At 41.5% G+C, this 24,284-nt stretch overlaps 1 protein-coding gene across 3 annotated transcripts in view; it reads left to right on the forward strand.

Moving 5' to 3' along the window:
- The first annotated feature begins 550 nt into the window (after positions 1–550).
- Positions 551–24,284, forward strand: part of znf385a (zinc finger protein 385A) — a 104,044-nt gene continuing 80,310 nt past the window's right edge. The window contains exons 1-2 of one of the 3 annotated variants that reach the window (XM_057819332.1): positions 551–1,096; positions 1,865–1,944. Coding sequence is in view for 1 of the 3 variants with exons in the window: in XM_057819326.1 (XP_057675309.1) it covers positions 1,087–1,096 (10 nt within the window). In the remaining 2 variants the exon portion in view is untranslated. Of the gene's footprint in view, positions 1,097–1,864; positions 1,945–13,355; positions 15,391–24,284 lie in introns of those variants that run through there. The other 2 variants (XM_057819326.1, XM_057819340.1) reach the window with 2 other exon arrangements.

Consider the following 24,284-nt stretch of genomic DNA (forward strand, 5'->3'; position numbering starts at 1 on the left):
GCTGCTTTGCATCGTCTCTTCCTGTCACTCCACATCTCTTCATCCCTCTGTCGCCTTGTTTTTAGTTTCATCTCTGCCTACCCCCTTCTTACTGCTTCCTTTGCTCTGTCGCGTTCGATTTCAACCTTCCTTTTTGCATGGCCATCCCCCCTTCTTGCCTGGATAGGTAACCTTGCCTGAGTAGGTTAAGAGAAACGGTCGAAGCAAAGATTTAAATAGAGAAAAGGTTAATCCTTTGGCAAGTCCACAGACACACTGAGTTAAAGGACACGAAGAGGAGAGGGCCGGTGGACAACAATTGCAATAAACAGATGTGACAATCAAAGAGACCGCAGGGAGGTGATGTGTGTGTGTGTGTGTGTGGGAGGGGGGGTTGTGGCAAATGAATGTGAGAAACTGTGTGGTGGGAGGAGACAGAGTTCTCAGTCAAGCTCATTCTCTCCTTCATGACTTCCACTCTGCATGATGACAAGTGTCTGCTGCGGCTCCCATTGGTGCTGGCTGCCACCAATCAGAGTGAAGGCATGCAAGGTGCCTCTAGGTTATACCCAACCCCAAAAATAAGAGACAGAGCTGTAGAAAGAGTAAGCGCATGTGCATGTTTGAAGCCGCTCGTCTCCCCCCCGAAGCATCGACTGCAATGATAGTTGGGAAGAAGTAGTTTGTCAGCTGTTTCTTGGAGATCACTGCAATCCCTTCTGGCTACTGTGGAGACGAAGAAGATCTGTAGTTGCCCCTCTGATTGGTTACCTCACTTTGGGTTCCCCCGCCTCCTCCTGACTCCCCTCTCCTCTCTTCATTGCTCCCCTTTGCAACTAAACCCCTCCATAGCCTCCTCAGGCTTACCTGAGCCACAGCTGCAGGAACACCGGACTCTCTCTCTCTCTCTCTTGCTCTCTCTCTCTCTTTCATACACTCACTTTGCTTTTCACCTGGAGAGTGCAGGCATACCGGACGGCATGTGCAGCAGTAGTTGTCTCTCCTCACATCAGCCTCTGTGTGTTACCTCCTCCTGGAGTGTGTAGGAGGAACTCTGAAGAAACACTTTTGGAGCTATTTGTCCCTTGGTTAAAGGACCTCAAGACTATGATTCTGGGTGAGTTTGCAGATTTTTTGGCAGGGCACACGGAAGGTCAATCATGTCGTATCACTAATTCCTTTGCTAAGCTGACAGCTCTTCATTAGTAGTACTGTATATGCCGCGTGGTGTTCATTGCACATCTGTCAACACAGACTGGCGGGATATATCCTTAAATCGCAGCACAGGGCTGTTATCATCGCAATAGGGTACCATTAATACGCCAGGTGTGAGTGATGATGGAGAAGGTCAAATTGTTTAGAGCTGAACCGTATGATTATGGGATGTTTGGTCACATGACCAGGCTCACGTGTCATGTTGGAGGAGTTGAAAACTAAATCTAGACATGCCTTCTTATCTTTTCACATTCTACCCCAGCTTCAACTCACTCAAGTTAATGAGAGTATATGAGTGAAACACTTGCTCAACTGGGGACTTTTTTTCCGAAATGAGAACCAAAATGATCTGACAATGATGGTTTAGAGTCGCCAGAATCGGCCAATCAGATTGCTCTGATGTCCTTCCCACACTGTTCAAAGACACTAAGGGGCATATGATTTGTGAGGACTGCTGTATTATGTCGTGATGAATGTCACTTTTCCTCATTTCTTTGGTCCCAGCAATGATTGTTTGTATTATGTTGGTGTACATTTGCAGTTAATCAAAATCACATTTGAAAAGCTTCGGTTGCCTTTTCGCTCCATAGTCTCGCTTTTCAGTTATTACGCAGTCTTGCTGTGTTCTGACTCAGCCAGCACTTTCTTATTTAGTATTCTGCTCTCATAGTGGCCATGTCTCAGAGAGGGATCCTGTGTGCTCTACATAGCTGGCTTGTGCATTGACACAGAGGATGGGAGCTTGCCACTGTAAGTCCACATGACCAATCATGCATGATGTGTATAGGCAAGGAAGGACATGTTTATGCATTTAACTAGTAATGCAGTGCCTGGCAGGGTCTGCAAAAATACTAATATGCGTTTGGTTGTTCCAGAGAGTGTGTGTTGGTTAATTGCGTCGCTATGTGCACTGCCGGAGACGTCACTTTGTGTTAACGCATGCCTGGACTGATTCTGGCTCTGCCCTTCTGCTCTCTGGGCAGACATGTTTTTCAAGCAGGCGTCTCTAAAGATTACAGCGATTCGTGCAGACTTTTAAAAGTACAAGTTAATGCGGCCTTGATTTTACTGTCACTTGTCTGACATTTTTGCACACTTAACACATTTGTGAGCCCTTTTCCTGAAACTGAGCATTTGTGTCAAAAATTTAAAGAATGAGATTATCCGCTTTCCTTATTGAGTTTATGACAAGTTTTCCAAAACTTTAAGGATATTTGAAATCTAATTAAAAGTGTAAGGACAGGTAATCAAAGTTGTTCTACCTTAAATCTATGCAAATTCATAAAATCATTTGCATCTTTAATTCAAATACACAGATTTCTCAACAGCATTTTGAACATTTATGAAAAATTGTTCCACCAGCATTAGCGTTTAGCTAATATAAAAGCTGCACACAAGGGCAACACTGAGGTATTTTTGGAGTTATTTCTCAGAGCTTATGATTTATCAACTCAAACACAACTTTGACATGAAACTTTTAAGGGTGAGAGTATATCCATAAATCATTAAAAAAATATTAAATACACATAATTCTCTCAGAGTACTGTTTATCATAATCTCATTTTGTTGCTGCTTTCAATTAAACTGCTCACAATTTTAGCTTTTGCTTTCTCCGCAGCTGCACAGCCTAAAAAGTGACTATTTAACAGTTAGACATGCACTGTCTTGATTTGATTGCAGCTGGGGGCGTCTCTTGTAAATGATATTTGGCCGGCATGTGGAAACAGCAGCATTAACGTTCAGCTGCCACAGTGACAAACTTCATCAGCAGAGAGCAATGACTTGTGAAGAAACAGAAGAAAACACACAGCACAACACCCTACGGCCCAAATTTCACATAGAGGAATTTTGTTTGGTTTGACGCCTGCATATTTTTAGTGTTCTGAGTCACAGCAAATCAACATGCTTTTATTGCATTTAATGGTCTGGTAGATCTTGTACTTTATAACCTGTAACGAAGCAAAACAACAAAACCTCCTCAAGATGCTCTTAATAAACTGTCATTCCAATTCGCAATTTCTTACAATAATATTTGATTATTCTTTTAATTTATATATTTCCATTGAGTACCATTTTGCTGCATTTTACATTTACAATGCATGGTAAAATGAGGCTGAGGAGTGATTTGACATTTCTGGCTTTTGTCCTTGCTTGAAAAGGCTAACATTGTAATGACCTTTGTGAGACTGATGTGGTCCTTCGGTTAACATATTCATTTGTATGATACAAATCTGCATTATTTACGTGCATTTGTCTGACATGTGCTGATAGAGCCTGAACAAATGGTGGACAGATCAAACAACATGTGTGGTTTATGTACAGAGTGAATGCTTGTATTTACTGTCTGTGTTGCTATTAGGCTGCTCCTGCTGTTTGTTTGGAATGACCTTGAGCATACATCCTTGACTATTACTCCACCTTTTTGCTGTTTATTTTGCTATTTAGGGTTAATTCGTGAGAAAATACAGCTCATGATGGGTATTTGGTGAGCAAGAAATGTTCTTGGAAAGTTGTTCTTTTTTTGTTGTTGTTGCTTGTCTGAGTCATCCCTAATTCACACGTGGATGTTGCATGTCTCATCTGGCCCCAGCTCACTCTTTGTATTTGGTTTCCTAATCTGTCTTCATAAAACCTCCCTCTCCGTTGACCTGACTTTACAGCTAATTCAAATTTCATTCACTCATCCTCACTCCCTGCTCCTGCAGCACTCAGCTGGCTCTACAAGGTCAATTCAAAGTGACACATGAGAGAGCGAATATGTTCTTTAAGCAGATCAGCGCTTATTTGCCATTTTCACCAGTGTTCAGCTCCCAATGTTTGTGTCAAAGTGACACAGTAATTATACCATCTTATTGAGCCAGACGCTTTGTATGCGTGTAGGCACACTTTGTCCCTTTGGGGTTTTTATTGCATGTGCAAGATATCACGAGATGCTTTGGAGCAGCAGCTACTAAAATGAAACACTTTTCTTAAAAATTGTGGCATTTTCTAATGAACATAATTGTTTCTGTGACACTGCTCCACTTGGGAGATCTCCAATCTTTACCTCTTTAGTAACTGCATACATACCATAGGCATAAAAATGAATGATAATTTGTAGGGGTGTGAATCTTTCACAAAAAAAAAAAAAAAAGGTCCGATTCATTTCTCCATTCATAGTCTACGGTCCGATTCAGCGACGATTAATAAAAAATGATATACGATTTAAACTGGTTTGATATGACTCAAGTCAATACAAAGTGACAATTTAATTCCAAACACTTTATGTTATAAAAAATTAGAAAAACAGAAATATTAATTTCAAGATAGTGATTTTTTTTTTTTTTAAATCCTTATTTAGTGTGCAAGAGACAATACAAATCATTTAAACAACATAAAAGCCTTTATAAAACACTTGGGGAGATCATTGATATAATAAAAAACTGGCAATTTGGCGTCCCCCACTTTCACTGGTTTGCAAAACTCACAAATGAACCCAAAATAAAATATATTAAATAATTATACAAGTTTTTTTGCACGAACGCACACCACACTCATATATTTCTATGATTTCTTTCGCCTTTCAGTGGGTCCTTCTTGTGACCGTGATGATTTCTCCCACAAGAAAATCCCACATGCTACCGTCTTGCGGGAAAACAATGAAATTACATCGCTGTCATAAATCATTGTATCATATGTCCAAACAGATCCCGAGTCAAATTTTACGTCGTATGTCGAAAGAATCGTATGTCGATGCTTTTGTATGTCGAGCTTCCAATGTACTTTGGCTCGAGTGTCTTTATCATGTCCTGAAAGCCTCCGCTTTCAACTAAACTATACGACCATAAGTCTCTTGCAATTAAATGAGCGATATGTGCAATTATTAACCTTTGACTCTGCCAAGGTATAGCTGAATTGTTGTTTGAAAAACTTTTGCATTTTGTCTTGCCCGTTCTTGCTTACTGTCCTAGCTTCGTTAGTCTCCTGGTCACCCGCAGTCCCACCATGCTGTCTCGCTAGGGATGTCATACTTCCAATGTATTAAATGGTTGCTCTGCAAAGTTTACAAAAGACCAGGCTTTTGCCAAGCTTTCCATGCTTCTGAAAAAATCCAAAATATTTTAAAGCCTTTGATTTTTGGTAATGAATGCTGGAGTTTTCATCTCTGTTTTCATCCAACATATTGTAGCGTTGCTAGTAGAGCCTCATTCCTCCAGACATACATAGCTCCAATATGGATGTACATAACATTCAAAGTTCATGTTCTGTGATAATTATTTATTCGATTATTGTTCCAGTTGTTTCATTACATGACAGTTATTAGAGCTGGGAAAAAATATCATCTGGTGATATATCTCGATCCTTTATGTCACGATCCGAGTATCGATACTTTTTCATGAGTATCGATACTTTAGATACATGTAATGTGCTGCGCCAACGCAGCGCCGGTCAGAAGCCAACAAACTAGAGATGTCCAGATCCAATCACTCTCCGTCCTGCTGCTTTTCTTGGTCCATGTCCATTGCTTGTTAAAGTTAATGATGAGTGACAGCTGATCAGGCTTTGATGTTGTGTTAGTATAAGTGTTCTGAGCAACATGAGTGGATCTGAGTGGACTGACTCAATGAAGCATTTAATAAAGACAAGTATTTTTCTATGTTATTCTTGTTTAAAAATAATTCAGTGGGACAGTATCATGTTTGATTTTTTTTTTTTTTTAATGACATGTTTTTTTTCGGTATCGGATCGGGACTCAGTATAAAATGTGAAGTGTTTTAAATAGTTTTTGTTCTATTTTGCAAAGGGACAGTTGCTGCAACAGTTAATGCACTTTTCTATTTAAAAAAAAAAAAGTCAAATGGCATCTAGTTTAAATGAAGATACATGCCTCTGTGTTTTTATGAATTGTAAAAGGTAATATGTTGCCATTGTTGAAGTATCTCAATACATATCGGATTGCCACACAGGTGTCGGGATACGAATCGGATCGTTACAAAAGCAGATCATCCCAGCCCTGCTGGTTATACTATTTAATTTGTTATGTGATCAATTTTGTTATGTTATGACACTGTGACTGTCCATGACATTAGTTAATTACCCGCTATTATTTGTCAATGTTGGTGTTGAAGTGGATGTAAGCCTGTTCTTCTTCTTACAAAATTAAAGTGCAAATTGTTCCTCACAGCCTCATGAATGCTGCAATATTGCTGGTGGCCACCCGCGATTTCTCAGGCTCTCTAGCTGCTTTGCTGATGTCCCTATCCTTACAGGTAAAACCACTGGGTCAGGAAACCGATTTCTAGCTTTAAATCTGGGCCTGTAGACAATTTATAGTGCGGATTTTTACCAACCCAAGTCTTCACAGACCGATGCACTCGGGGCTCACATATCACGGACTAATAATTGATTCAAATAGTTTTTTTCTTTACGCCTCTAATAATTTGGTCAAAAATGACAGTGACAAATAATTATACAGTTAGTTTCCAAATCATCTCTATGTTATGATTTTAACCTTTTATCCAAAAAAAAAGAAAAAAAAAAAATTCGGCTTCTCAAATTGTTTGTGTTCCCACAGCTTCGTGATTGTTTTCTCATAATTTTAATCGTCTCTGAAATTCGTCTCTAGAATTCTATTCTATTCTATTCTATTCTATTCTATTGTATAAACTAAAATTTGAAATAAGTCCTTATGTGCATTTCAGAGACGATCCCAGAATGACCACATGCTGTTGGTGATACAGAATAGCATTATGGCAAGTGACATAGCATTTGACCTATCTTCCTTTCAATGGGTCTCTATGCAATCATATACTGATCTGGGCGGCTTCAACAGAATTAAAATGAGGTCCGTATCACGTGAAAGAATAAAAGATTGATGTGACACTTAACATGTTTGAGATGAACCTGCATGTGCGTGTGTGCGTGATGCAGATGTCAGTGTTTGGTAGATAAAGATTCAGCAGCACTGGTCCGCTGTCAACCGGCTTCACTAGAGCGCGTTCCGTCAAAAAGCATGACAACTTTTAAGGTGAACAAGTGGGATGCACTCACCAGCGTCTCACACCTGCCTCCACAGTCAAAGCCAACACGCACCTGTATGCGATTATGGTGTCACATTAGTGCCTCACTATGCAATCCTCAGGCTAGAGGGCACCTGGGAGTTGAAACCGATGTTCTCTATGCTTCAGCAGACGCGGTGATCACAGTGGAAAAAAAGCACAGATTACTTTTCACATACCGACATGGCAACACGATTAGCTTGATCTTCTAGAACTGTGTTTTTGGGAAGGTCTTTCTCTTTTAATTCCAATAACGACTGCTGCCGACCTGACAAACCAAGACTTCCTATAAATCTAACAATGAGCTATAAAAAAAAAAAATGCAGTTTAAATAAGAATTACTTGGAAACATTGCACAAAAACATTTGTTGGCAACTGTTTAAAAGGACTTGTCAAGTAAAGAAAGAGTGGTATAAAAAGTCTACACACCTTGTTCAAATGCCAGTTGCATCAGAAAGCAATGCTGCAGTCAAATTGTTCCCATCAACCAAATGAGTTATTTTGGGAAACTCATTGTCCAATGTGCAGTGGTTAAAAGCAGAATATTTTGTCAGTAGCGATCATGCTCATGAAAAGTAAAAGCCCAGATTGTTTTATCGATCAACTAATTCAGTAACAGTGTGGGAAGGGGCATTAAGAACAATTCCCCAAGCAGTAGCAGCAGCCAAGCATAAAACTGTTGAGCAAAGCAAATGTTTGGTGGGCAGAGATGATGCATTACTCTATTTTTGGAAACCCTGAAGACAATGAGGGGTAGCCTTAGAGCAGGGGTGCTCTTGATATTTTGGCATGCATGTGTGATACATCAATGGAAAGCTTAAAATCTCCATTTTCTAAAATCATGGCGTCTTTTTGCTTTTTAGATTTTTTTTTTTTTTTTAATGCCTTCATGTTCATAACCCCCCCAGAAAATACAGTTTTTAAGCTTTCCAATGATGTATCACACATGTATATCGGACCATTTTGAAATTTGGCCAAATAGGCGAAAAACACTCAGGTGACTTGAAGTTCCGCTCTGAGACCCCCAATTTAGCCAACTTTCAAAATGGTCCGATATGCATGTGTGATACATCATTGGAAAGCTTAAAACCTCAATTTTATGGGGGAAGAAAATTTTTGAACAGGAGGGCATTTTTAAAAAAGAATGTTTTTTTTAAACAACAAAACCCTATCTGGAGGTGAGAGCACGCGAGAACAGAATTACAGATGTCATGACTTTTACGAGATATTATCGCGTACTTACCATGTTTCGATCCAAAAACTCCATGTAGCATGTATCACTGATACCCCTTTCCCACTGAAACTAGTGGGTCAACCCGCGTTTTTCCAAGCCGATGCATCCCACTAGTAATTGGCATTTGGCACCTTTCCCATTGACGAAAAAAGCCGTGTCTTTTTTTTTTTTTTTTCCACCCGTCTAACCCCCACCCCTCCTCAGCCGTGCGTAAGGTGCGTGACGTCACCACGCTAAGATGCGCTTCGACAAGTGCGACTGAATTCATTCAGTTCAAGGAAGTAAACAATGCAAAGCAACATAAAAGCCTCCTTTCCGTTTGTGCTCTCTGTTTTCATGCTTTTTAATGCCCTCAAAATGGTCGAAGTCCAGCAAAGGATCAACACTCTGCTTGTGCTGAGGCAGCGTAAGCGACTTGAATTTTGGCTTGAAATTGAAAGGAGTTGTGTACGTCACAGAAGGAGGAGAAGAGCCTTTGTTTCATCTGTTATGGCTATTGCTAACGCTGCTACACCGACTGTTCGCCGTATGTGGATCCGGGCTAGAGCACATGGTTTTTCTTTTTTTGTTATGACGCATCACGTACGAGCCTACGCCACCACGTAGATTAGCGTGTTGACTGTTGACCCGGGGTTTTGCTTTCACACTGCATGGCGATCAGAGATTTCAGATCAGTGATTTTAACACGCGTCGCTTGGCGGGTTGATTGACATGGGTCGAGGCGGGTCGCTGCACCTTTCCCACTGCCACCAAAAGCCGATTGTTAGCGGGTTGACACGGGTTTTTTGGCCAGTGGGAAAGGGGTGTGAGTGTCAAGACACAGCTGTGAATGGCCACAGCTGGATTTTGGGGGATTTTATGGGTGAAACACGGTAATATAACAAGGGTCGCGATGCAGAAATCGCAGACATCAATGAGTGGTCGAGATGTTCTTTTTCATATATTTACCCTTTTAAATGTTTTTTTTCCAACTTTTTTTTGTTTGGATCGATTATTTATCATTTAACATATCTGAGAAAATGTGACAGTAACAAAAACAATACAATTAAGCAATAGTTATGTGGTAGATGTCTGTGACTTTTTTACAGACGCCATTTTTTTCATTGTGACATATTTGGTTTAAAAGTTTAAAATATGTGAGTGAATAATTTTTTAAAGTCGCTTTTTTTTAAAAAACGAAATATGAGACATCAATGAATGATTCTAAGCTAAAAACGACAGACATTTTGAATAATAAATACAGTGGGGAGAACAAGTATTTGATACACTGCCAATGCATTTTCCCATTGACTGTGTATCAAATACTTGTTCTCCCCACTGTATAATTAATTACCTTCGTTTTATGGCTGGGTTGAAACAAAAGCGGTTGTGCGACGTGTTTACACATGTACACTAAATAATTGACTAGATCTGTCATACTGATCTGTGCATATAATAACTATTGACAGTACATTTTGTATTGACAGTACATTTTGTAACTGTAAAACACTGCTGACAAAAAAAGAAAACGTGCAAGTAGTACAGTACATGTTCACATGTACAGAAAATAAATGACAAGCGCTGTCATTTAGGTGCAAACATAATAATTATTAACAGTAATTTTAACTGTAAATCACTGCTCAATGAGATAAATGGCATTTGGGGGTGACAAAGCTGTTTACTCACATCATCAGCCAGTACTTCAATGCGTCTTTTTGTTGATGAATCTGGGAGTGAGATTTGTTTGATTTTTGTTGTCATACACGCTTTTATTATTTCTCCATCAGAGAAGGGCTTCTTATGTTTGGCCAACACCCACGATACTCTGAGTGAGTACGCCGTTGCAATTTGTTGTTGTGTCATAGATTTAACAATAACCTCGCTTGACTCTTGATATGACTGCTTCAACCTGTTAATTTGTTGCCTTCTCAATTCTGATTTAGGAGGAAATTTCTCTTCAAAAGAGCTGTGCTCTTTAACATAATGGCGTTTCACATTTTCCCTTTTAACAGCGCTATTGTCTCACATAGGTTTGGTAGTTGCAGTTGGTTATATGGACGAATATTTGTCAGTCCGTTCCTCATTGAAATGGCGATTTTCGTTGACCGCTTTTCTTCTCTTGGTCAACTTTGAGCATGACATTTTGTTAGATTCGGTCTTCCACTGGTGGCATGTAAACATATTGCAAAGTGCTCTGGTGCGACTCGTGTTTCACACTGCTGCGGTCCGTCAACTCTAGCTAGCAGTATGCAGGCTCTCTCAGCCAATCAGCGGATCCATGCAGGCTCTCTCAGAAATCGCAGACATCAAGGAGTGGTTGAGATTTTCTTTTTCAGATATTTACCCTTTTAAACGTTTTTTTCTGTGTTTTGATCAATTATTTATTATGTAAAATATGGGGGGGGAATGCGACAGTAACAAAAAAAAAGTACAATTACGCAGAGGCAGATATCCGTGACCTATTTACAAACACTATTTTTTTCATTGCGACGTAATTTGTTTAAAAAGTTTAAAATATGTGAGTACATCATTTTTTTTTTTTTTTTTTTTTTTTTCTAAACCAAATATTAGACATCAATTGATGATTCTAAGCAAATATAGACATTTCAAATAATAAATATAATTACATACCCCATTTTTATGGCTTGGTTGAAACAAAAGTGGTTGTGCGGTGTCTGTAAACGGGGGTCTCCAGTGTAAAAAGGACAAATTAAAAATAGTTTGGGGGCTTAATGCGCCATGAAACTGCTATTGCAGCATATAGACATATTGTTCTATCAAACGCAACAGTTCTTTTGGCTTAAAATACAGCAGTTTATTTTAAAGAGGGTTGCAAGAGTATATATGTATACATATAGTATTTATTCATTTATTTAGATGCTGCAATCTACCCTCACTAGCCTTGCGAATGACTGGTAGATCGCGATCGACGTAATGAGCACCCTTTACTTCGACTAAGGGGCACCGATATACAGTATTACACTAAAAAGTGTCTTCATGAAAGGGAATCGTCTCTTAACGGAATTAGGGGAAATTCCTTTGAGGGTTGTTGAGACAAAGACCCAAAGAGAAATCTATTCTCCTTGAGACACAGCAAGGTCAAGAAGGGGATAGTAGAAGACGCACGGGCATCTATGGTCGTTTGCAAGCGAGATATATAAAAGGAGAGGATAAAAGCAGCGAGGAAATGAGGAAACAGTAATACCATAGAGAGAGGCCAAATGATAGTCTTTCAGTTAAAGCTGGCCTACGGGAAAAAAACGGATTCTTTCCGCGACGCTCACGCATAAAGCCTAAGCCTCTCTTGTATCACCTAACGCATGGAATCTGCCCCATATCGCTTTATCGACGACACACTGGTGGGAATGTCATCCGAGGTTCATTAATGTAACAGGAACATTCTCAAAATTGCCCCATCCTTACATGAAAACACTGCCAATTAAATCACACAATGTGTTTAAATGTTTTCCTTAACTCATTAGCTACCATTATAGCAATAAACATCTAATCCCTTTGAACCCTGAAGGCTGGGTGTGATCATTCACTCCCAGTTAAGATGGATTGGACAATTTTCGTTATTATAGGCAGTGTACAACCTAAAAAGGGCATCTTGAGGTGAGTCATTGAGGGAGTTATTTGAATGTTTTGTTGAATATGAAGTGGTTGCTGGGTGAAGTGCAGGCGTCTGGTATGCACACCTGTCTCCTTACAAGTTCTTTTGCGAGACCCTTAAAGAGGCAGCGCAAGAGGGAGGAGAAGAGCTTTGCCAAGACCTGCACCGCACAGCGTCTTGCCCCTGCCTGAGGCTGGGAAGGGGAGGGACATGCCAGAGGTGCGCATTAGAAGGCTGTCAGGGGCAAAGTGGGAGCTGCGGTCACTACATTGCTAGTGTTCATCACATGTCAAGATGACTTTTGTACTACTGCATTTTCATGGTGTGGTGATGATTTACTATGAAGCCAAATTCATGCCAGTCTTGAATATGAACGAGCAATGAAAAAAGGCTACACATTTCACAAAACTATCGAACCGAGCATTGCGCGGCAAAATTAGCATAATAGTGCAATTGGAAACACCATCAACACAACAGTCACATATTATTTACATTTGAATGTCGTGAATGCATGTGTGGGAGATAACATTTCATATTGCATACTGTAGTACATAATGTATGTAGGTTGCATTGCTTCTTATTTTCTGCTTCTTTTTGTATAGATTTTTTTTTTTCATTCGGTTTTCAATGATACTTTTAACTTAATGGCTGCTATTGATGACGATAGACATCCAATCCATTTTAAATGGGAGAGGTGGCAGTAAATTATCACTGACAATTGATTGAACATCTATCGTCATCAATGGTAGTAAATGAGTCAAGGAAACCACAATATATAAGCCACTGGTTCTTCAAACTAAAGTGAGGGTGCTTTCACACTCGACCAAGAGGACTAGGATTCGCAGCAACACTTGCACATGAGTTGTTGAGAAAGTTCAGCATTCACACAGCGCCAACCAATATTCCGAGTAGCATCACGTGGATGAAAGGCGGACTCATTGATTGGAGAAATAGAAGAAGAAATGCCTCCCTCCTGGGAGCGGAGGGAGCGTGGAGCGTAACAGCGTGGTGCTGTTATGCTGCACGTAATGTAGCTTTTTTTCATGTTAAACTGTATATTTTAGGTTGTAGGTGTTATTTTTTTATTTGTTTTTTTCTTTATTACTGTCTTTTATTTCAATGATAATATAACTGCATCTATGTGTTGTTTTTTTGTCAACTGACTGCTTTGTGAAGCAGAAGTTTGTATGCACGTAATTCGAAATAAATAAATAAATAAATAAAATAACGTAGCATAGCATAGTGAGTTGCTGCTCGGCCAGCGGGGGGGGGGGGGGGGGGGGGTATCTTCCTGCCGACTCAATGCCGAGTGTATAAAAAAATGCATTGGGAAAAGTTTAAACCATGTAACGGAATCGCGTAGTACCCCAAGTCACACAGGCATGCAATCATTCTCACTTTTGTGACTTTTTGGACTGTCAAATTGTTGGCACTTCCAAGAGAGCGAGACTCACAAAACGGCCGCCCCGAGAGAATCCGCCTGTGTCCTTCATTCACTCTCACACGGTACGTTCAGCAACAGTATGCAAAACACAATTGCCACATCAGAACCCGATTCTGTGTATCAAATGCAACTGCTTAGCATAGAACAACAACATTTGGCCATGGCTAATCGTCATCGTCTGTCATCTTGCCATTGTTGATTTTGAATAGCGTCCGCGCTGTACTTCTGCTTCCAAGAATACCCTGCGTGTAACGTTGGCATCCACAAGCAAAGCATTGTGGGCTTAAAGCAGACCCACGAGTTCGGTTGTTTGGTCCGAACTAGATTTCGGATGCGCGTTCACATTCACAAAATGAAGCGGACTATCTGAGAAAAAGAACTTTGGTCCATTTAAAACGGACCTAACAGTGCTAGTGTGAAAGTGCCCTTAGGATAACAGAAAAAAATCTGTGGAAAAACACTTCCAGGGCATAACTTCAAAAACAACCCCATGTCTGACAATACATACTGTACGTTACTAAAAGAGTGCTTCTTCGTGCACAACATACGTACTCTAAAGCCACCTGTAACCTCGAGTCATATTTAGTTACAGCAGTAAACCACCAGCAGACCACCTGTAAGTTTTTACTACCTGTCGACAACCATCCCAAAATGGCTGCAACAGCCACTTTTTCTAGGCCATACTTAGCAGCTGAGAATCAATCCATCTCTTTTTATGGACCAAATACTGTGACTGAAGTGTACATTTCTCATTTAAGGTTGTAATGGCTTGTTTCTAAGGCGATGTTGCATTTACAGTACGCACAATGAGTTTTTTCTTCAATGTGCGGCTATTAATCACGAGTCAGGCACTGTCACAATTCTTCATTTAGGGCTCCAGCGCTCACTGCCCAATTCTCCTCCTTTCCTTCTTACTATTCTCATACACAGTCATGTTCACATGTACAATACAGGTATATAAATACAGTACACGTGTCTTCTTCTGATCTCCTTCCACATATGCTCATGAAGACATGCACATAATGCTCACATGTCCTGTCAGTGTGTCCCCTTGGGGAACATCAGCTGCCGTTTGGCACGCCTACCCAAGACATAACAAATTAAGGTCACAGCAGGGATGGCCAAGCCTGCAAAGGACAACACGAGCTGCTTTATATGCGTTTAAGTGCATGAATATATTGTTTATAAACTTCTCTGACCTCTAAAAAAATGGGCATACCTCCAAAGAGTGTTGCTGTCAAACGGCTCCTGTCCCACTCAGAAGAAATGTGACCCGCAGTGCATCATTTTGCAGGATAAAAGGTGACATCTTCCATCCTTTGAATATGGGTTGGAAAACAGACATAAATGCATTCCCAGTGGCTCTTTGATGATGCCAGATGATGACCTTTAGGGAATGGGCTCATATTTTGCTGTCATAGGCCATCATTGCCATTTTAGCAATAACTTTCTACGGTGGCTGAGGAGTGTCGGGGATTAAGCAAATTCCAAACTGTTTGCAAAAGACAAAAAAAAAAAAACAAAACCCCACCAATGCCAATAGCGGCAAAATAAATACAAAATGACCACAACGGAATGGAGTTGCAATAGAAGTAGACTTATTTATTTCAACAGTAGATCACTATTGTTAATAACGACATTAGAGTATAATGGCGTTTCTAATGGCATTATTTTCTTCAGTAGTGAGTAATCTAATTAATTTTCCCATCTTTGCAGTGACATTATCGTTACTGAGGATGTGAAGGGGCGCATTACTACAATTTGGATGACTGAAGCGCAAGTTGTCTGATTTTGTCACACATCAGCTGCCTGGGAAAGAGCAAAGCAGGAGCGGGGGAGGAAAGAAGGGGGCGGTGACGCCGTTGCAAACGCGATGATGATTGGCTAGGTGGGTGGATCATGCCCTGCTTCACTGCACACTCTGGCAAACACATCAAGACAGCAATAATTGCGACGAGCCAGGGAATTTCGAATGTAGCGTTCATAAACTTTAATTATTTTTATTATTTAACATTGGCACTAAGATAGTGTTCGGCTTATTGTGCAGTAGTCTAATATACAGTTTCAGAGATTTGCACTGGTTAATGGTCAGTTTAAATTTGAGTTTTCTAAACAGACTAATAATTGCATTTGATCGAAATAAATGCCAAATATTCTAAAATACAAACCGGATTCGGTTGAAGTTCGGAAATTGTGTAAAATGTAAATAAAAACAAAATACAACGATTTGAAACTCCTTTTCAACGCATATTCAATTGAATACACTACAAAGACAACATATCTAATGTTTAAACTAATAAACTTAATTGTTTTTTGCCAAATGATAATCAACTGAGAATTTCATGGCTGCAACACGTCCAGTAGAAGTTGGGAAAGGTGGCAAAAAATACTGAGAAAGCTGAGAAAAGCTCATCAAACACCTATTTGGAACATTCCACGTGTGATCAGGCTAATTGGGAACAGGTGGGTTCCATAAAAGGAGCCTCCCCAAACATGCTCAGTCATTCACAAGCAAGGATGGGGCGAGGTTCACCACTTTGTCCACAACTGCGTGAGAAAATAGTTGAACAGTTTAAGAACAACATTTCTCAAAGCAAAACTGCAAGGAATTTAGGGATTTCAACATCTACGGTCCATAACATCCTCAAAAGGTTCAGAGAATCTGGTGAAATCAATGCACGTAAGCGCCACGGCCGGAAACCAAGACTGAATGACCGTGACCTTCGATCCCTCAGACGGCACTGCCTTAAAAACCGACATGAGTGTGTAAAGGATATAACCAAATGGGCTCAGGAAAACTTCAGAAAACCACTGTCAGTAAATACAGTTTGTCACTACATCAGTAAGTGCGGGTTAAAACTACCATGCAAAGCAAAAGTCGTTTATGAACAACATCCAGAAACGTTGCCAGGTTCTCTGGGCCCGAGCTCATGTAAAATGGACGGATGCACAATGGAAAAGTGTTTTGTGGTCTGATGAGTCTACTTTTCAAATTGTTTTTGGAAACATTGGACGTCGTGTCCTCCGGACCAAAGAGGAAGCGGACCATCCGGGCTGTTATCAACGCACAATTCAAAAGCCAGCATCTGTGATGGTATGGGGGTGCATTAGTTCCCATGGCATGGGTGACTTACATTTCTGTGAAGGCAACATAAATGCTGAAAAGTACATACAGATTTTGGAGCAAAATATGCTGCCATCCAAGCGACGTCTTTTTCATGGACGCCCCTGCTTATTTCAGCAAGATAATACCAAGCCACATTCTGCACGTGTTACAACAGCATGGGTTCGAAGTAAAAGAGTCCAGGTTCTCCCCTGGCCTGCTTGCAGTCCAGACCTGTCTCCCATTGAAAATGTGTGGCGCATTAGGAAGCGTACAATACAACAGAGAAGACCCCGGACTGTTGAACAACTGAAGTGGTTCATCAAGCAAGAATGGGAAAGAATTCCATATGAGAAGCTAAGAGAATTAGTCTCCTCTCTTTTAAAACATTTATTGAGTGTTATTAAAGGGAAAGGTGATGCAACGAAGTGGTAAACATGCCCTTTCCAAACTTCTACTGCACGTGTATGGAGTCACAGGAGTGCCAAAATTAAAAATAAATAAATAAATGAAAAAAAAAAAAAAAAGAACAAATAAATAAATATAAAGAGAAAGAAATATATAAATAAATGAATAGGTAAATAAATGAATGAATAAATAAATATAAAGAGAAATAAATATATAAATAAATAAAAATATAACGGTATACTTTGTCATTGACATTTACTTTTGGTCATTAACAACCACAAACGGAAAAAACAATGACAATATTTTTCATTGACTTTTACTTTCTGTCATTGAACGCCACAAACGGAAAAAACAATGACAATTGTATTTTTTGCCTTTTCTGTTTGGCTTTTACATTGTCATTGTCATTTGTCGATCGCCTTTCCTCTTCGGGAATATAAATGGCAAATGCGCAGAGAAACCGTCTGTCAATCAAATGACGTTGGGAGGGGCTTTCCAACCAGGAATAGTAGTCGATAACTGATTATTCCTGGTTTAACTTTCCGCACATGCGCCATACAGCTACCCAAGCGCGACCGTGGCTGTTTTGTGTGACAGCACTACGCCACTTCCTCCAATGTCGTCATGATTATAAACGAGAAGATTCGGACATAGAAAAATAATTATTTTTTTGAATGGTCTGGCATGTGTGTCGAATAATATATTTTATAATATATTTTTTTACCGGTTTAGAAAAATGTATTTCTATCGTAGAATCTATCACGTAAAAAGTCTATCCATATCTATCCAGTCTATCCTATCCATAAAAACCGCACGTACAACTCGATAACCGACGTCACTTTCCTTCAGGTAAACTATCGACTACTATTCCTGGTTGGAAAGCCCCGCCCAACGTCATTTGATTGACAGACAGTTTCTCTGCGCATTTGCCATTTACATTCCCAAAGAGGAAAGGCGATCGACAAATGACAATGACAATGTAAAAGCCAAACAGAAAAGGCAAAGGCAAAAAATACAATTGTCATTGGTTTTTTCCGTTTGTGGTGTTCAGTGACAGAAAGTAAAAGTCAATGAAAAATATTGTCATTGTTTTTTCCGTTTGTGGTTGTTAATGACCAAAAGTAAATGTTAATAACAAAGTATACTGTTATATTTTTATTTATTTATATATTTATTTCTCTTAATATTTATTTATTCATTCATTGATTTACCTATTCATTTATTTATTTATTTTTAATTAATGGCACTCCTGTGACTCCATACACGTGTTGCAGCCATGAAATTCTAATTTAATTATTATTTGAAAAATAAAATAAAGTTTATGAGTTTGAGCATTAAATATGCTGTCTTTGTAGTGTAGGGAAGGAGCCTGAGCTGGTGTGTGAGGCAGAGAAGTTCCGACTAGATATAGTCGGACTCTCCTCCACACAAAGCGTGGGTTCTGGTACCAATCCTCTCGAGAGGGGTTGGACTCTCTTCCACTCTGGAGTTGCCCATGGTGAGAGGCGCCGGGCAGGTGTGGGCATACTTATTGCCCCCCCGGCTTGGCTCCTGTACGTTGGGGTTTACCCCGGTGGACGAGAGGGTAGCCTCCCTCCGCCTTCGGGTGGGGGGACGGGTTCTAACTGTTGTTTGCGCTTATGCACCGAACAGCAGTTCAGAATACCCACCCTTTTTGGAGTCCTTGGAGGGTGTGCTAGAGAGCGCCCCCTCTGGGGACTCCCTCGTTCTACTGGGGGACTTCAACGCTCACGTGGGCAATGACAGTGAGACCTGGAGAGGCGTGATTGGGAGGAACGGCCCCCCCGATCAGAACCCGAGTGGTGTCCTGTTATTGGACTTCTGTACTCGTCACGGTTTGTCTATAACGAACACCATGTTCAAACATAGGGGTGTCCATATGTGCACTTGGCACCAGGACACCCTAGGCCGCAGTTCGATGATCGACTTCGTAATCGTGTCATCGGACTTGCGGCCGCATGTTTTGGACACTCGGGTGAAGAGAGGGGCGGAGCTGTCAACTGATCACCACCTGGTGGTGTGTTGGCTCCGATGGCGGGGGAAGATGCTGGCCAGACATGGCAGGCCCAAACGTATTGTGAGGGTCTGCTGGGAACGTCTGGCAGAATCCCCTGTCAGAAAGAGTTTCAACATCCACCTCCGGCAGAACTTCTCCCTTGTCCCGGGGGAGGTGGGGGACATTGAGTCCGAGTGGGCCATGTTCCGCACCTCCATTGTTGAGGCGGCCGATCAGAGCTGTGGCCGTAAGGTGGTTGGTGCCTGTCGTGGCGGCAATCCCCGAACCCGCTGGTGGACACCAGCGGTAAGGGATGCCGTCAAGCTGAAGAAGGAGGCCTATCGGGCCTTTTTGGCCTGTGGGACTCCGGAGGCAGCTGACAGGTACCGGCTGGCCAAGCGGACTGCGGCTTCGGCGTTCGCCGAGGCAAAAACACGGACATGGGAGGAGTTTGGGTAGGCCATGGAAAACGACTTCCGGACGGCTTCGAGGAAATTCTGGTCCACCATCCGGCGCCTGAGGAGGGGAAAGCAGTGCACCATTAACACTGTGTATAGTGAAGATGGTGTACTGCTGACCTCGCTTCGGGACGTCGTGAGCCGGTGGGGAGAATACTTTGAGGCCCTCCTCAATTCCACCGACACGCCTTCCTTTGAGGAAGCAGAGTCTGGGGACTCCGTGGTGGGCTCTTCGATCTCTGGGGTTGAAGTCACTGAGGCGGTTGGAAAGCTCCTCGGTGGCAAGGCCCCGGGGGTAGATGAGATCTGCCCGGAGTTCCTGAAGGCTCTGGATGTTGTAGGGGTGTCGTGGCTGACACGTCTCTACAACATCGCGTGGACATCGGGGACAGTGCCTCTGGATTGGCAGACCGGGGTGGTGGTCCCCCTTTTTAAGAAAGGGGACCGGAGGGTGTGTTCCAATTATAGAGGGATCGCACTCCTCAGCCTCCCTGGTAAAGTCTATTCAGGGGTGCTGGAGAGGAGAGTCCGCCGAGAAGTCGAATCTCGGATTCGGGAGGAGCAGTGTGGTTTTCGTCCCGGCCGTGGAACAGTGGACCAGCTCTACACCCTCGGCAGGGTCCTCGAAGGTGCATGGGATTTCGCCCGATCAGTCTACATGTGTTTTGTGGATCTGGAGAAGGCGTTCGACCGTGTGCCTCGGGGAGTCCTGTGGGGGGTGCTCCGGGAGTACGGGGTACCGAGCCCCTTGGTAAGGGCTGTTCGGTCCCTGTACGACCGGTGTCAGAGTTTGGTCAGCATTGCCGGCAGTAAGTCGAATTTGTTCCCAGTGAGGGTTGGACTCCGCCAAGGCTTCCCTTTGTCACCGATTTTGTTCATAATTTTTATGGACAGAATTCCTAGGCGCAGCCGAAGCGTTGAGGGGGTCCGGTTTGGTGACCTCAGCATTGAATCTCTGCTTTTTGCAGATGATTTAGTGCTGTTGGCTTCATCAAGCCGTGACCTCCAACTCTCACTGGAGCGGTTCGCAGCTGATTGTGAAGCGGTTGGGATGAAGATCAGCACCTCCAAATCCGAGACCATGGTCCTCAGTCGGAAAAGGGTGGAGTGCCCTCTCCGGGTCGGGAATGAGATCCTGCCCCAAGTGGAGGAGTTCAAGTATCTTGGGGTCTTGTTCACGAGTGACGGTAGGAGGGAGCGGGAGATTGACAGGCGAATCGGTGCGGCGTCTGCAGTAATGCGGACTCTGCACCGGTCCGTAGTGGTGAAGAAGGAGCTGAGCCAAAAGGCAAAGCTCTCGATTTACCAGTCGATCTACGTTCCTACCCTCACCTATGGTCACGAGCTTTGGGTCGTGACCGAAAGAGCAAGATCCCGGATACAAGGGGCCGAAATAAGTTTCCTCCGCAGGGTGTCCGGGCTCTCCCTTAGAGATAGGGTGAGAAGCTCGGTCATCTGGGAGGGACTCGGCGTCGAGCCGCTACTCTTCCGCGTAGAGAGGAGCCAGCTGAGGTGGCTCGGGCATCTGGTTCGGATGCCTCCCGGACGCCTCCCTGGAGAGGTGTTCCGGGCATGTCCCACCGGCGGGAAGCCCCGGGGACGACCCAGGACACGCTGGAGAGACTATGTCTCTCGGCTGGCCTGGGAACGCCTTGGGATACCGCCGGAGGAGCTGGTTGAAGTGGCTGGGGAGAGGGAAGTCTGGGCTTCCCTGTTAAAGCTGCTGCCCCCGCGACCCGACCCCGGAACAAGCGGAAGATAATGGATGGATGGATGGTCTTTGTAGTGTATTCAATTGAATATAGGATGAAAAGGATTTTCAAATCATTTTATTTTGTTTTTATTTACATTTTACACAATTTCCCAACTGCAACAGAATCCGGTTTGTACTATATATAGTGTTTTTATTCCTCAATCAGTTGATATAAACATCTTAGATGTAAAAGATGTATAGAAAGTATAATATAATAGCATGTAGAACATTAAAAGTAATGGTAGTTACGTTGCTGAGTAACTAATTACTCTTACAATGAAGTAACTGAGTTACTAAATTACTTTTTGGGAGAGGTCATTTGTACCTGTAACTAATTACTTTTTTAAATGGTAAATGGACAGTCATTTTATAGCACATTTATCTACATGGTTACCATGCCCAAAGCGCTTTACATTAGCACATATTTACCCTTTCACACTCACATTCACACACCAATGGTGTTAGATTAACAACACTGCAGTAGATGCACTTGGGTAGATATTACTTTGTGGCCATCTCCACCTTAGGCTTTTCAGAAGTAGTCATCGGATAGAGCCCCCTCGCCCACACAAACACACACCTATCCTATGTCAATAATCGGTATCAATGCCAGATCTGACTTTTTGGGAGTATCAGACGGTATCAGCTTTGGTCACAAGATAAGATCTGTTTCAGTATTCACTGTATCCCCTAACTCAGTTCCAGTGTAAGCCTTACAACGGAAGTAAGCACACCTTTGTCTTACAACTTACTAACTTACTACAACGATCTCTACTGGACGATAACATAAACCCTGTAATGATACAAAAACTTATATGATTTGTATCACAATTCTTGACCCACACTTTCATACACAAAAAGATTTTTTTAAAAGTGAAAACTATTTTGTTTAAACAACATTAATACTAAAATTTTATAGAACAAAACACCTAAGAATTTAACACTAATATACAAAATAAATGAATACAAATTTAAAATTCACTACCCCCCCCCCCCCAATAATCATAATAATAATAATTAAAAGAAAACATTTTTAGAGTTGACATAATGCTTCGGGGTCTCTTCAATAAAGGGAGTCAAGATTCACTTGGGAGCAAATTACTACGGTGGCCCTGAAGTGAAAAGGACAACAGAAAATCAGAAAACACAACAGCAAATTCAAAAATACAATGGCAAATTCAAAAATACAGAGGCAAATCAAAAAATAAAACGGCAAAGTCAAAAACGAAACGGCAAATTCAAAAGCACAATGGCAAATCAAAAAACAAAACGGCTAATTCAAAAACACAACGGCAAATCATATCACAAAAAGACAAATAAAACCCAACGACAAATCAGAAAACACAACAGCAAATTCAAAAATACAATGGCAAATTCAAAAATACAGAGGCAAATCAAAAAATAAAATGGCAAGGTCAAAAACGAAACGGCAAATTCAAAAGCACAATGGCAAATCAAAAAACAAAACGGCTAATTCAAAAACACAACGGCAAATCATATCACAAAAAGACAAATAAAACCCAACGACAAATCAGAAAACATAACGGCAAATTAAAAAACAAACAAACAAAAAAAAATCACATAACACAATGGCAAATCAAAAACAAAATTACATTAAAGAACTGAAAAAGGTAGCTACCAGCTCTACCAAAGTGTTATATATTGGGGCTACCGGTAGTCTACTTCCATTGTAAGTCCACTTCCATTTTTGTCATTTTGTGTTCATGTTGCGGCTTTTGTCATTCGGGTTTTTTCTTTTGCAAAACGCTTGGAATTTGAAAATTGCCTGATTGAAATTGTATATTTAAAATAACTACAAATTTTTTCCAATGAAATAAACTCAACGATTCACATTTGATTAAAATACTGTATTTTGCTTAAATAATTACACAATAATCAGGATGTGAGATGTTCCAGGAGGCTTGTCCTTCCCAACAGACACAGAGACCTTGCTTGAAGGGCAGTATCATATTCTGCCTGAGTGTGCGCCAGTGTAATCCATAGCTGCAGGGAGGGTGACCTTCACAGCGGGCAGGCAAGCAACCAGGCAGGCAAAAGGATGCTGATGATAAAATCTCTATCATTACTTATAATAATTACAATCTTGCAGTTATTTGTTTTTCCTTCTGTTGGAAAAAACTTGCCCAAACAGGAAAAACAAATACGCTGAGCTAGGCGATTCAATCTTAAAACTTTGTTCCAAAATTTTTGTTGTCACTGGTCACACATTTGCTGAATAAAGGTAAATCCAGCATCACAGAATGTTAGTGACGGTGATGACGCAGTCAAATAGACCCCTTGCTCATAAATGATGCATGCTCCCGTGGTAAACGAGAGCTGGACAGCTGGCTTGCCGTGTGTGCATGGTGCAGAACGAGGTGAGACTTTTTATGACTCCTACCAACATTACATCAGCTCCAAATGAGCACTTCTCTCTCTCTCTCGGAGTAGAGACTTCACGTTTATCCCCAACACTTTACAACTGTAGTTGTCTTTTATTCTTTTCTTTAATTCTCCTCACGCACTTGCATTGTCATCCTTTGCCTCTCCCTCCCCCTCTCACCCAGCTCCTCTATTTTTGTCAGCGACAATCACTGTATTTTCCGTCTCACTGCCCCGCACTGCCGCAGTCTGACGCTGGCATCCTGGTTGAAGGAGTAGGAACGCATCTAGGCGTTTGGGTGTGTAAGACATGCAGGAAAGACTATGACATGGTTTGGTGTAGCCGTCACATCTGTCGGCTCCTTGGGCGTCCGTGGAGTGAAGAGGTGAACACGCACTCCGTGACATACCGTTGCATGTCAGCAGGCCTCACATGAGAACCTACAGAACATCATGCGTGCTTTTGAGTGGAGCTGAGGCTGATTATATAAAGCTTACTGTTCGGGGGGAAAACTATAGTTCTATAATGATAAGCTTGTACTTGCAGCTTCTTTATTTTTGTTAATTTACTAGCAATATAATCTGACTTTTGAGTGGCTGTCTTTAAGTCATTCACTGCCATTTACAGCAATAGACATCCAATTCATTTGAATAGGGAACT

Source organism: Corythoichthys intestinalis, chromosome 2, assembly GCF_030265065.1.
Source record: "Corythoichthys intestinalis isolate RoL2023-P3 chromosome 2, ASM3026506v1, whole genome shotgun sequence".
Taxonomy (NCBI): domain Eukaryota; kingdom Metazoa; phylum Chordata; class Actinopteri; order Syngnathiformes; family Syngnathidae; genus Corythoichthys; species Corythoichthys intestinalis.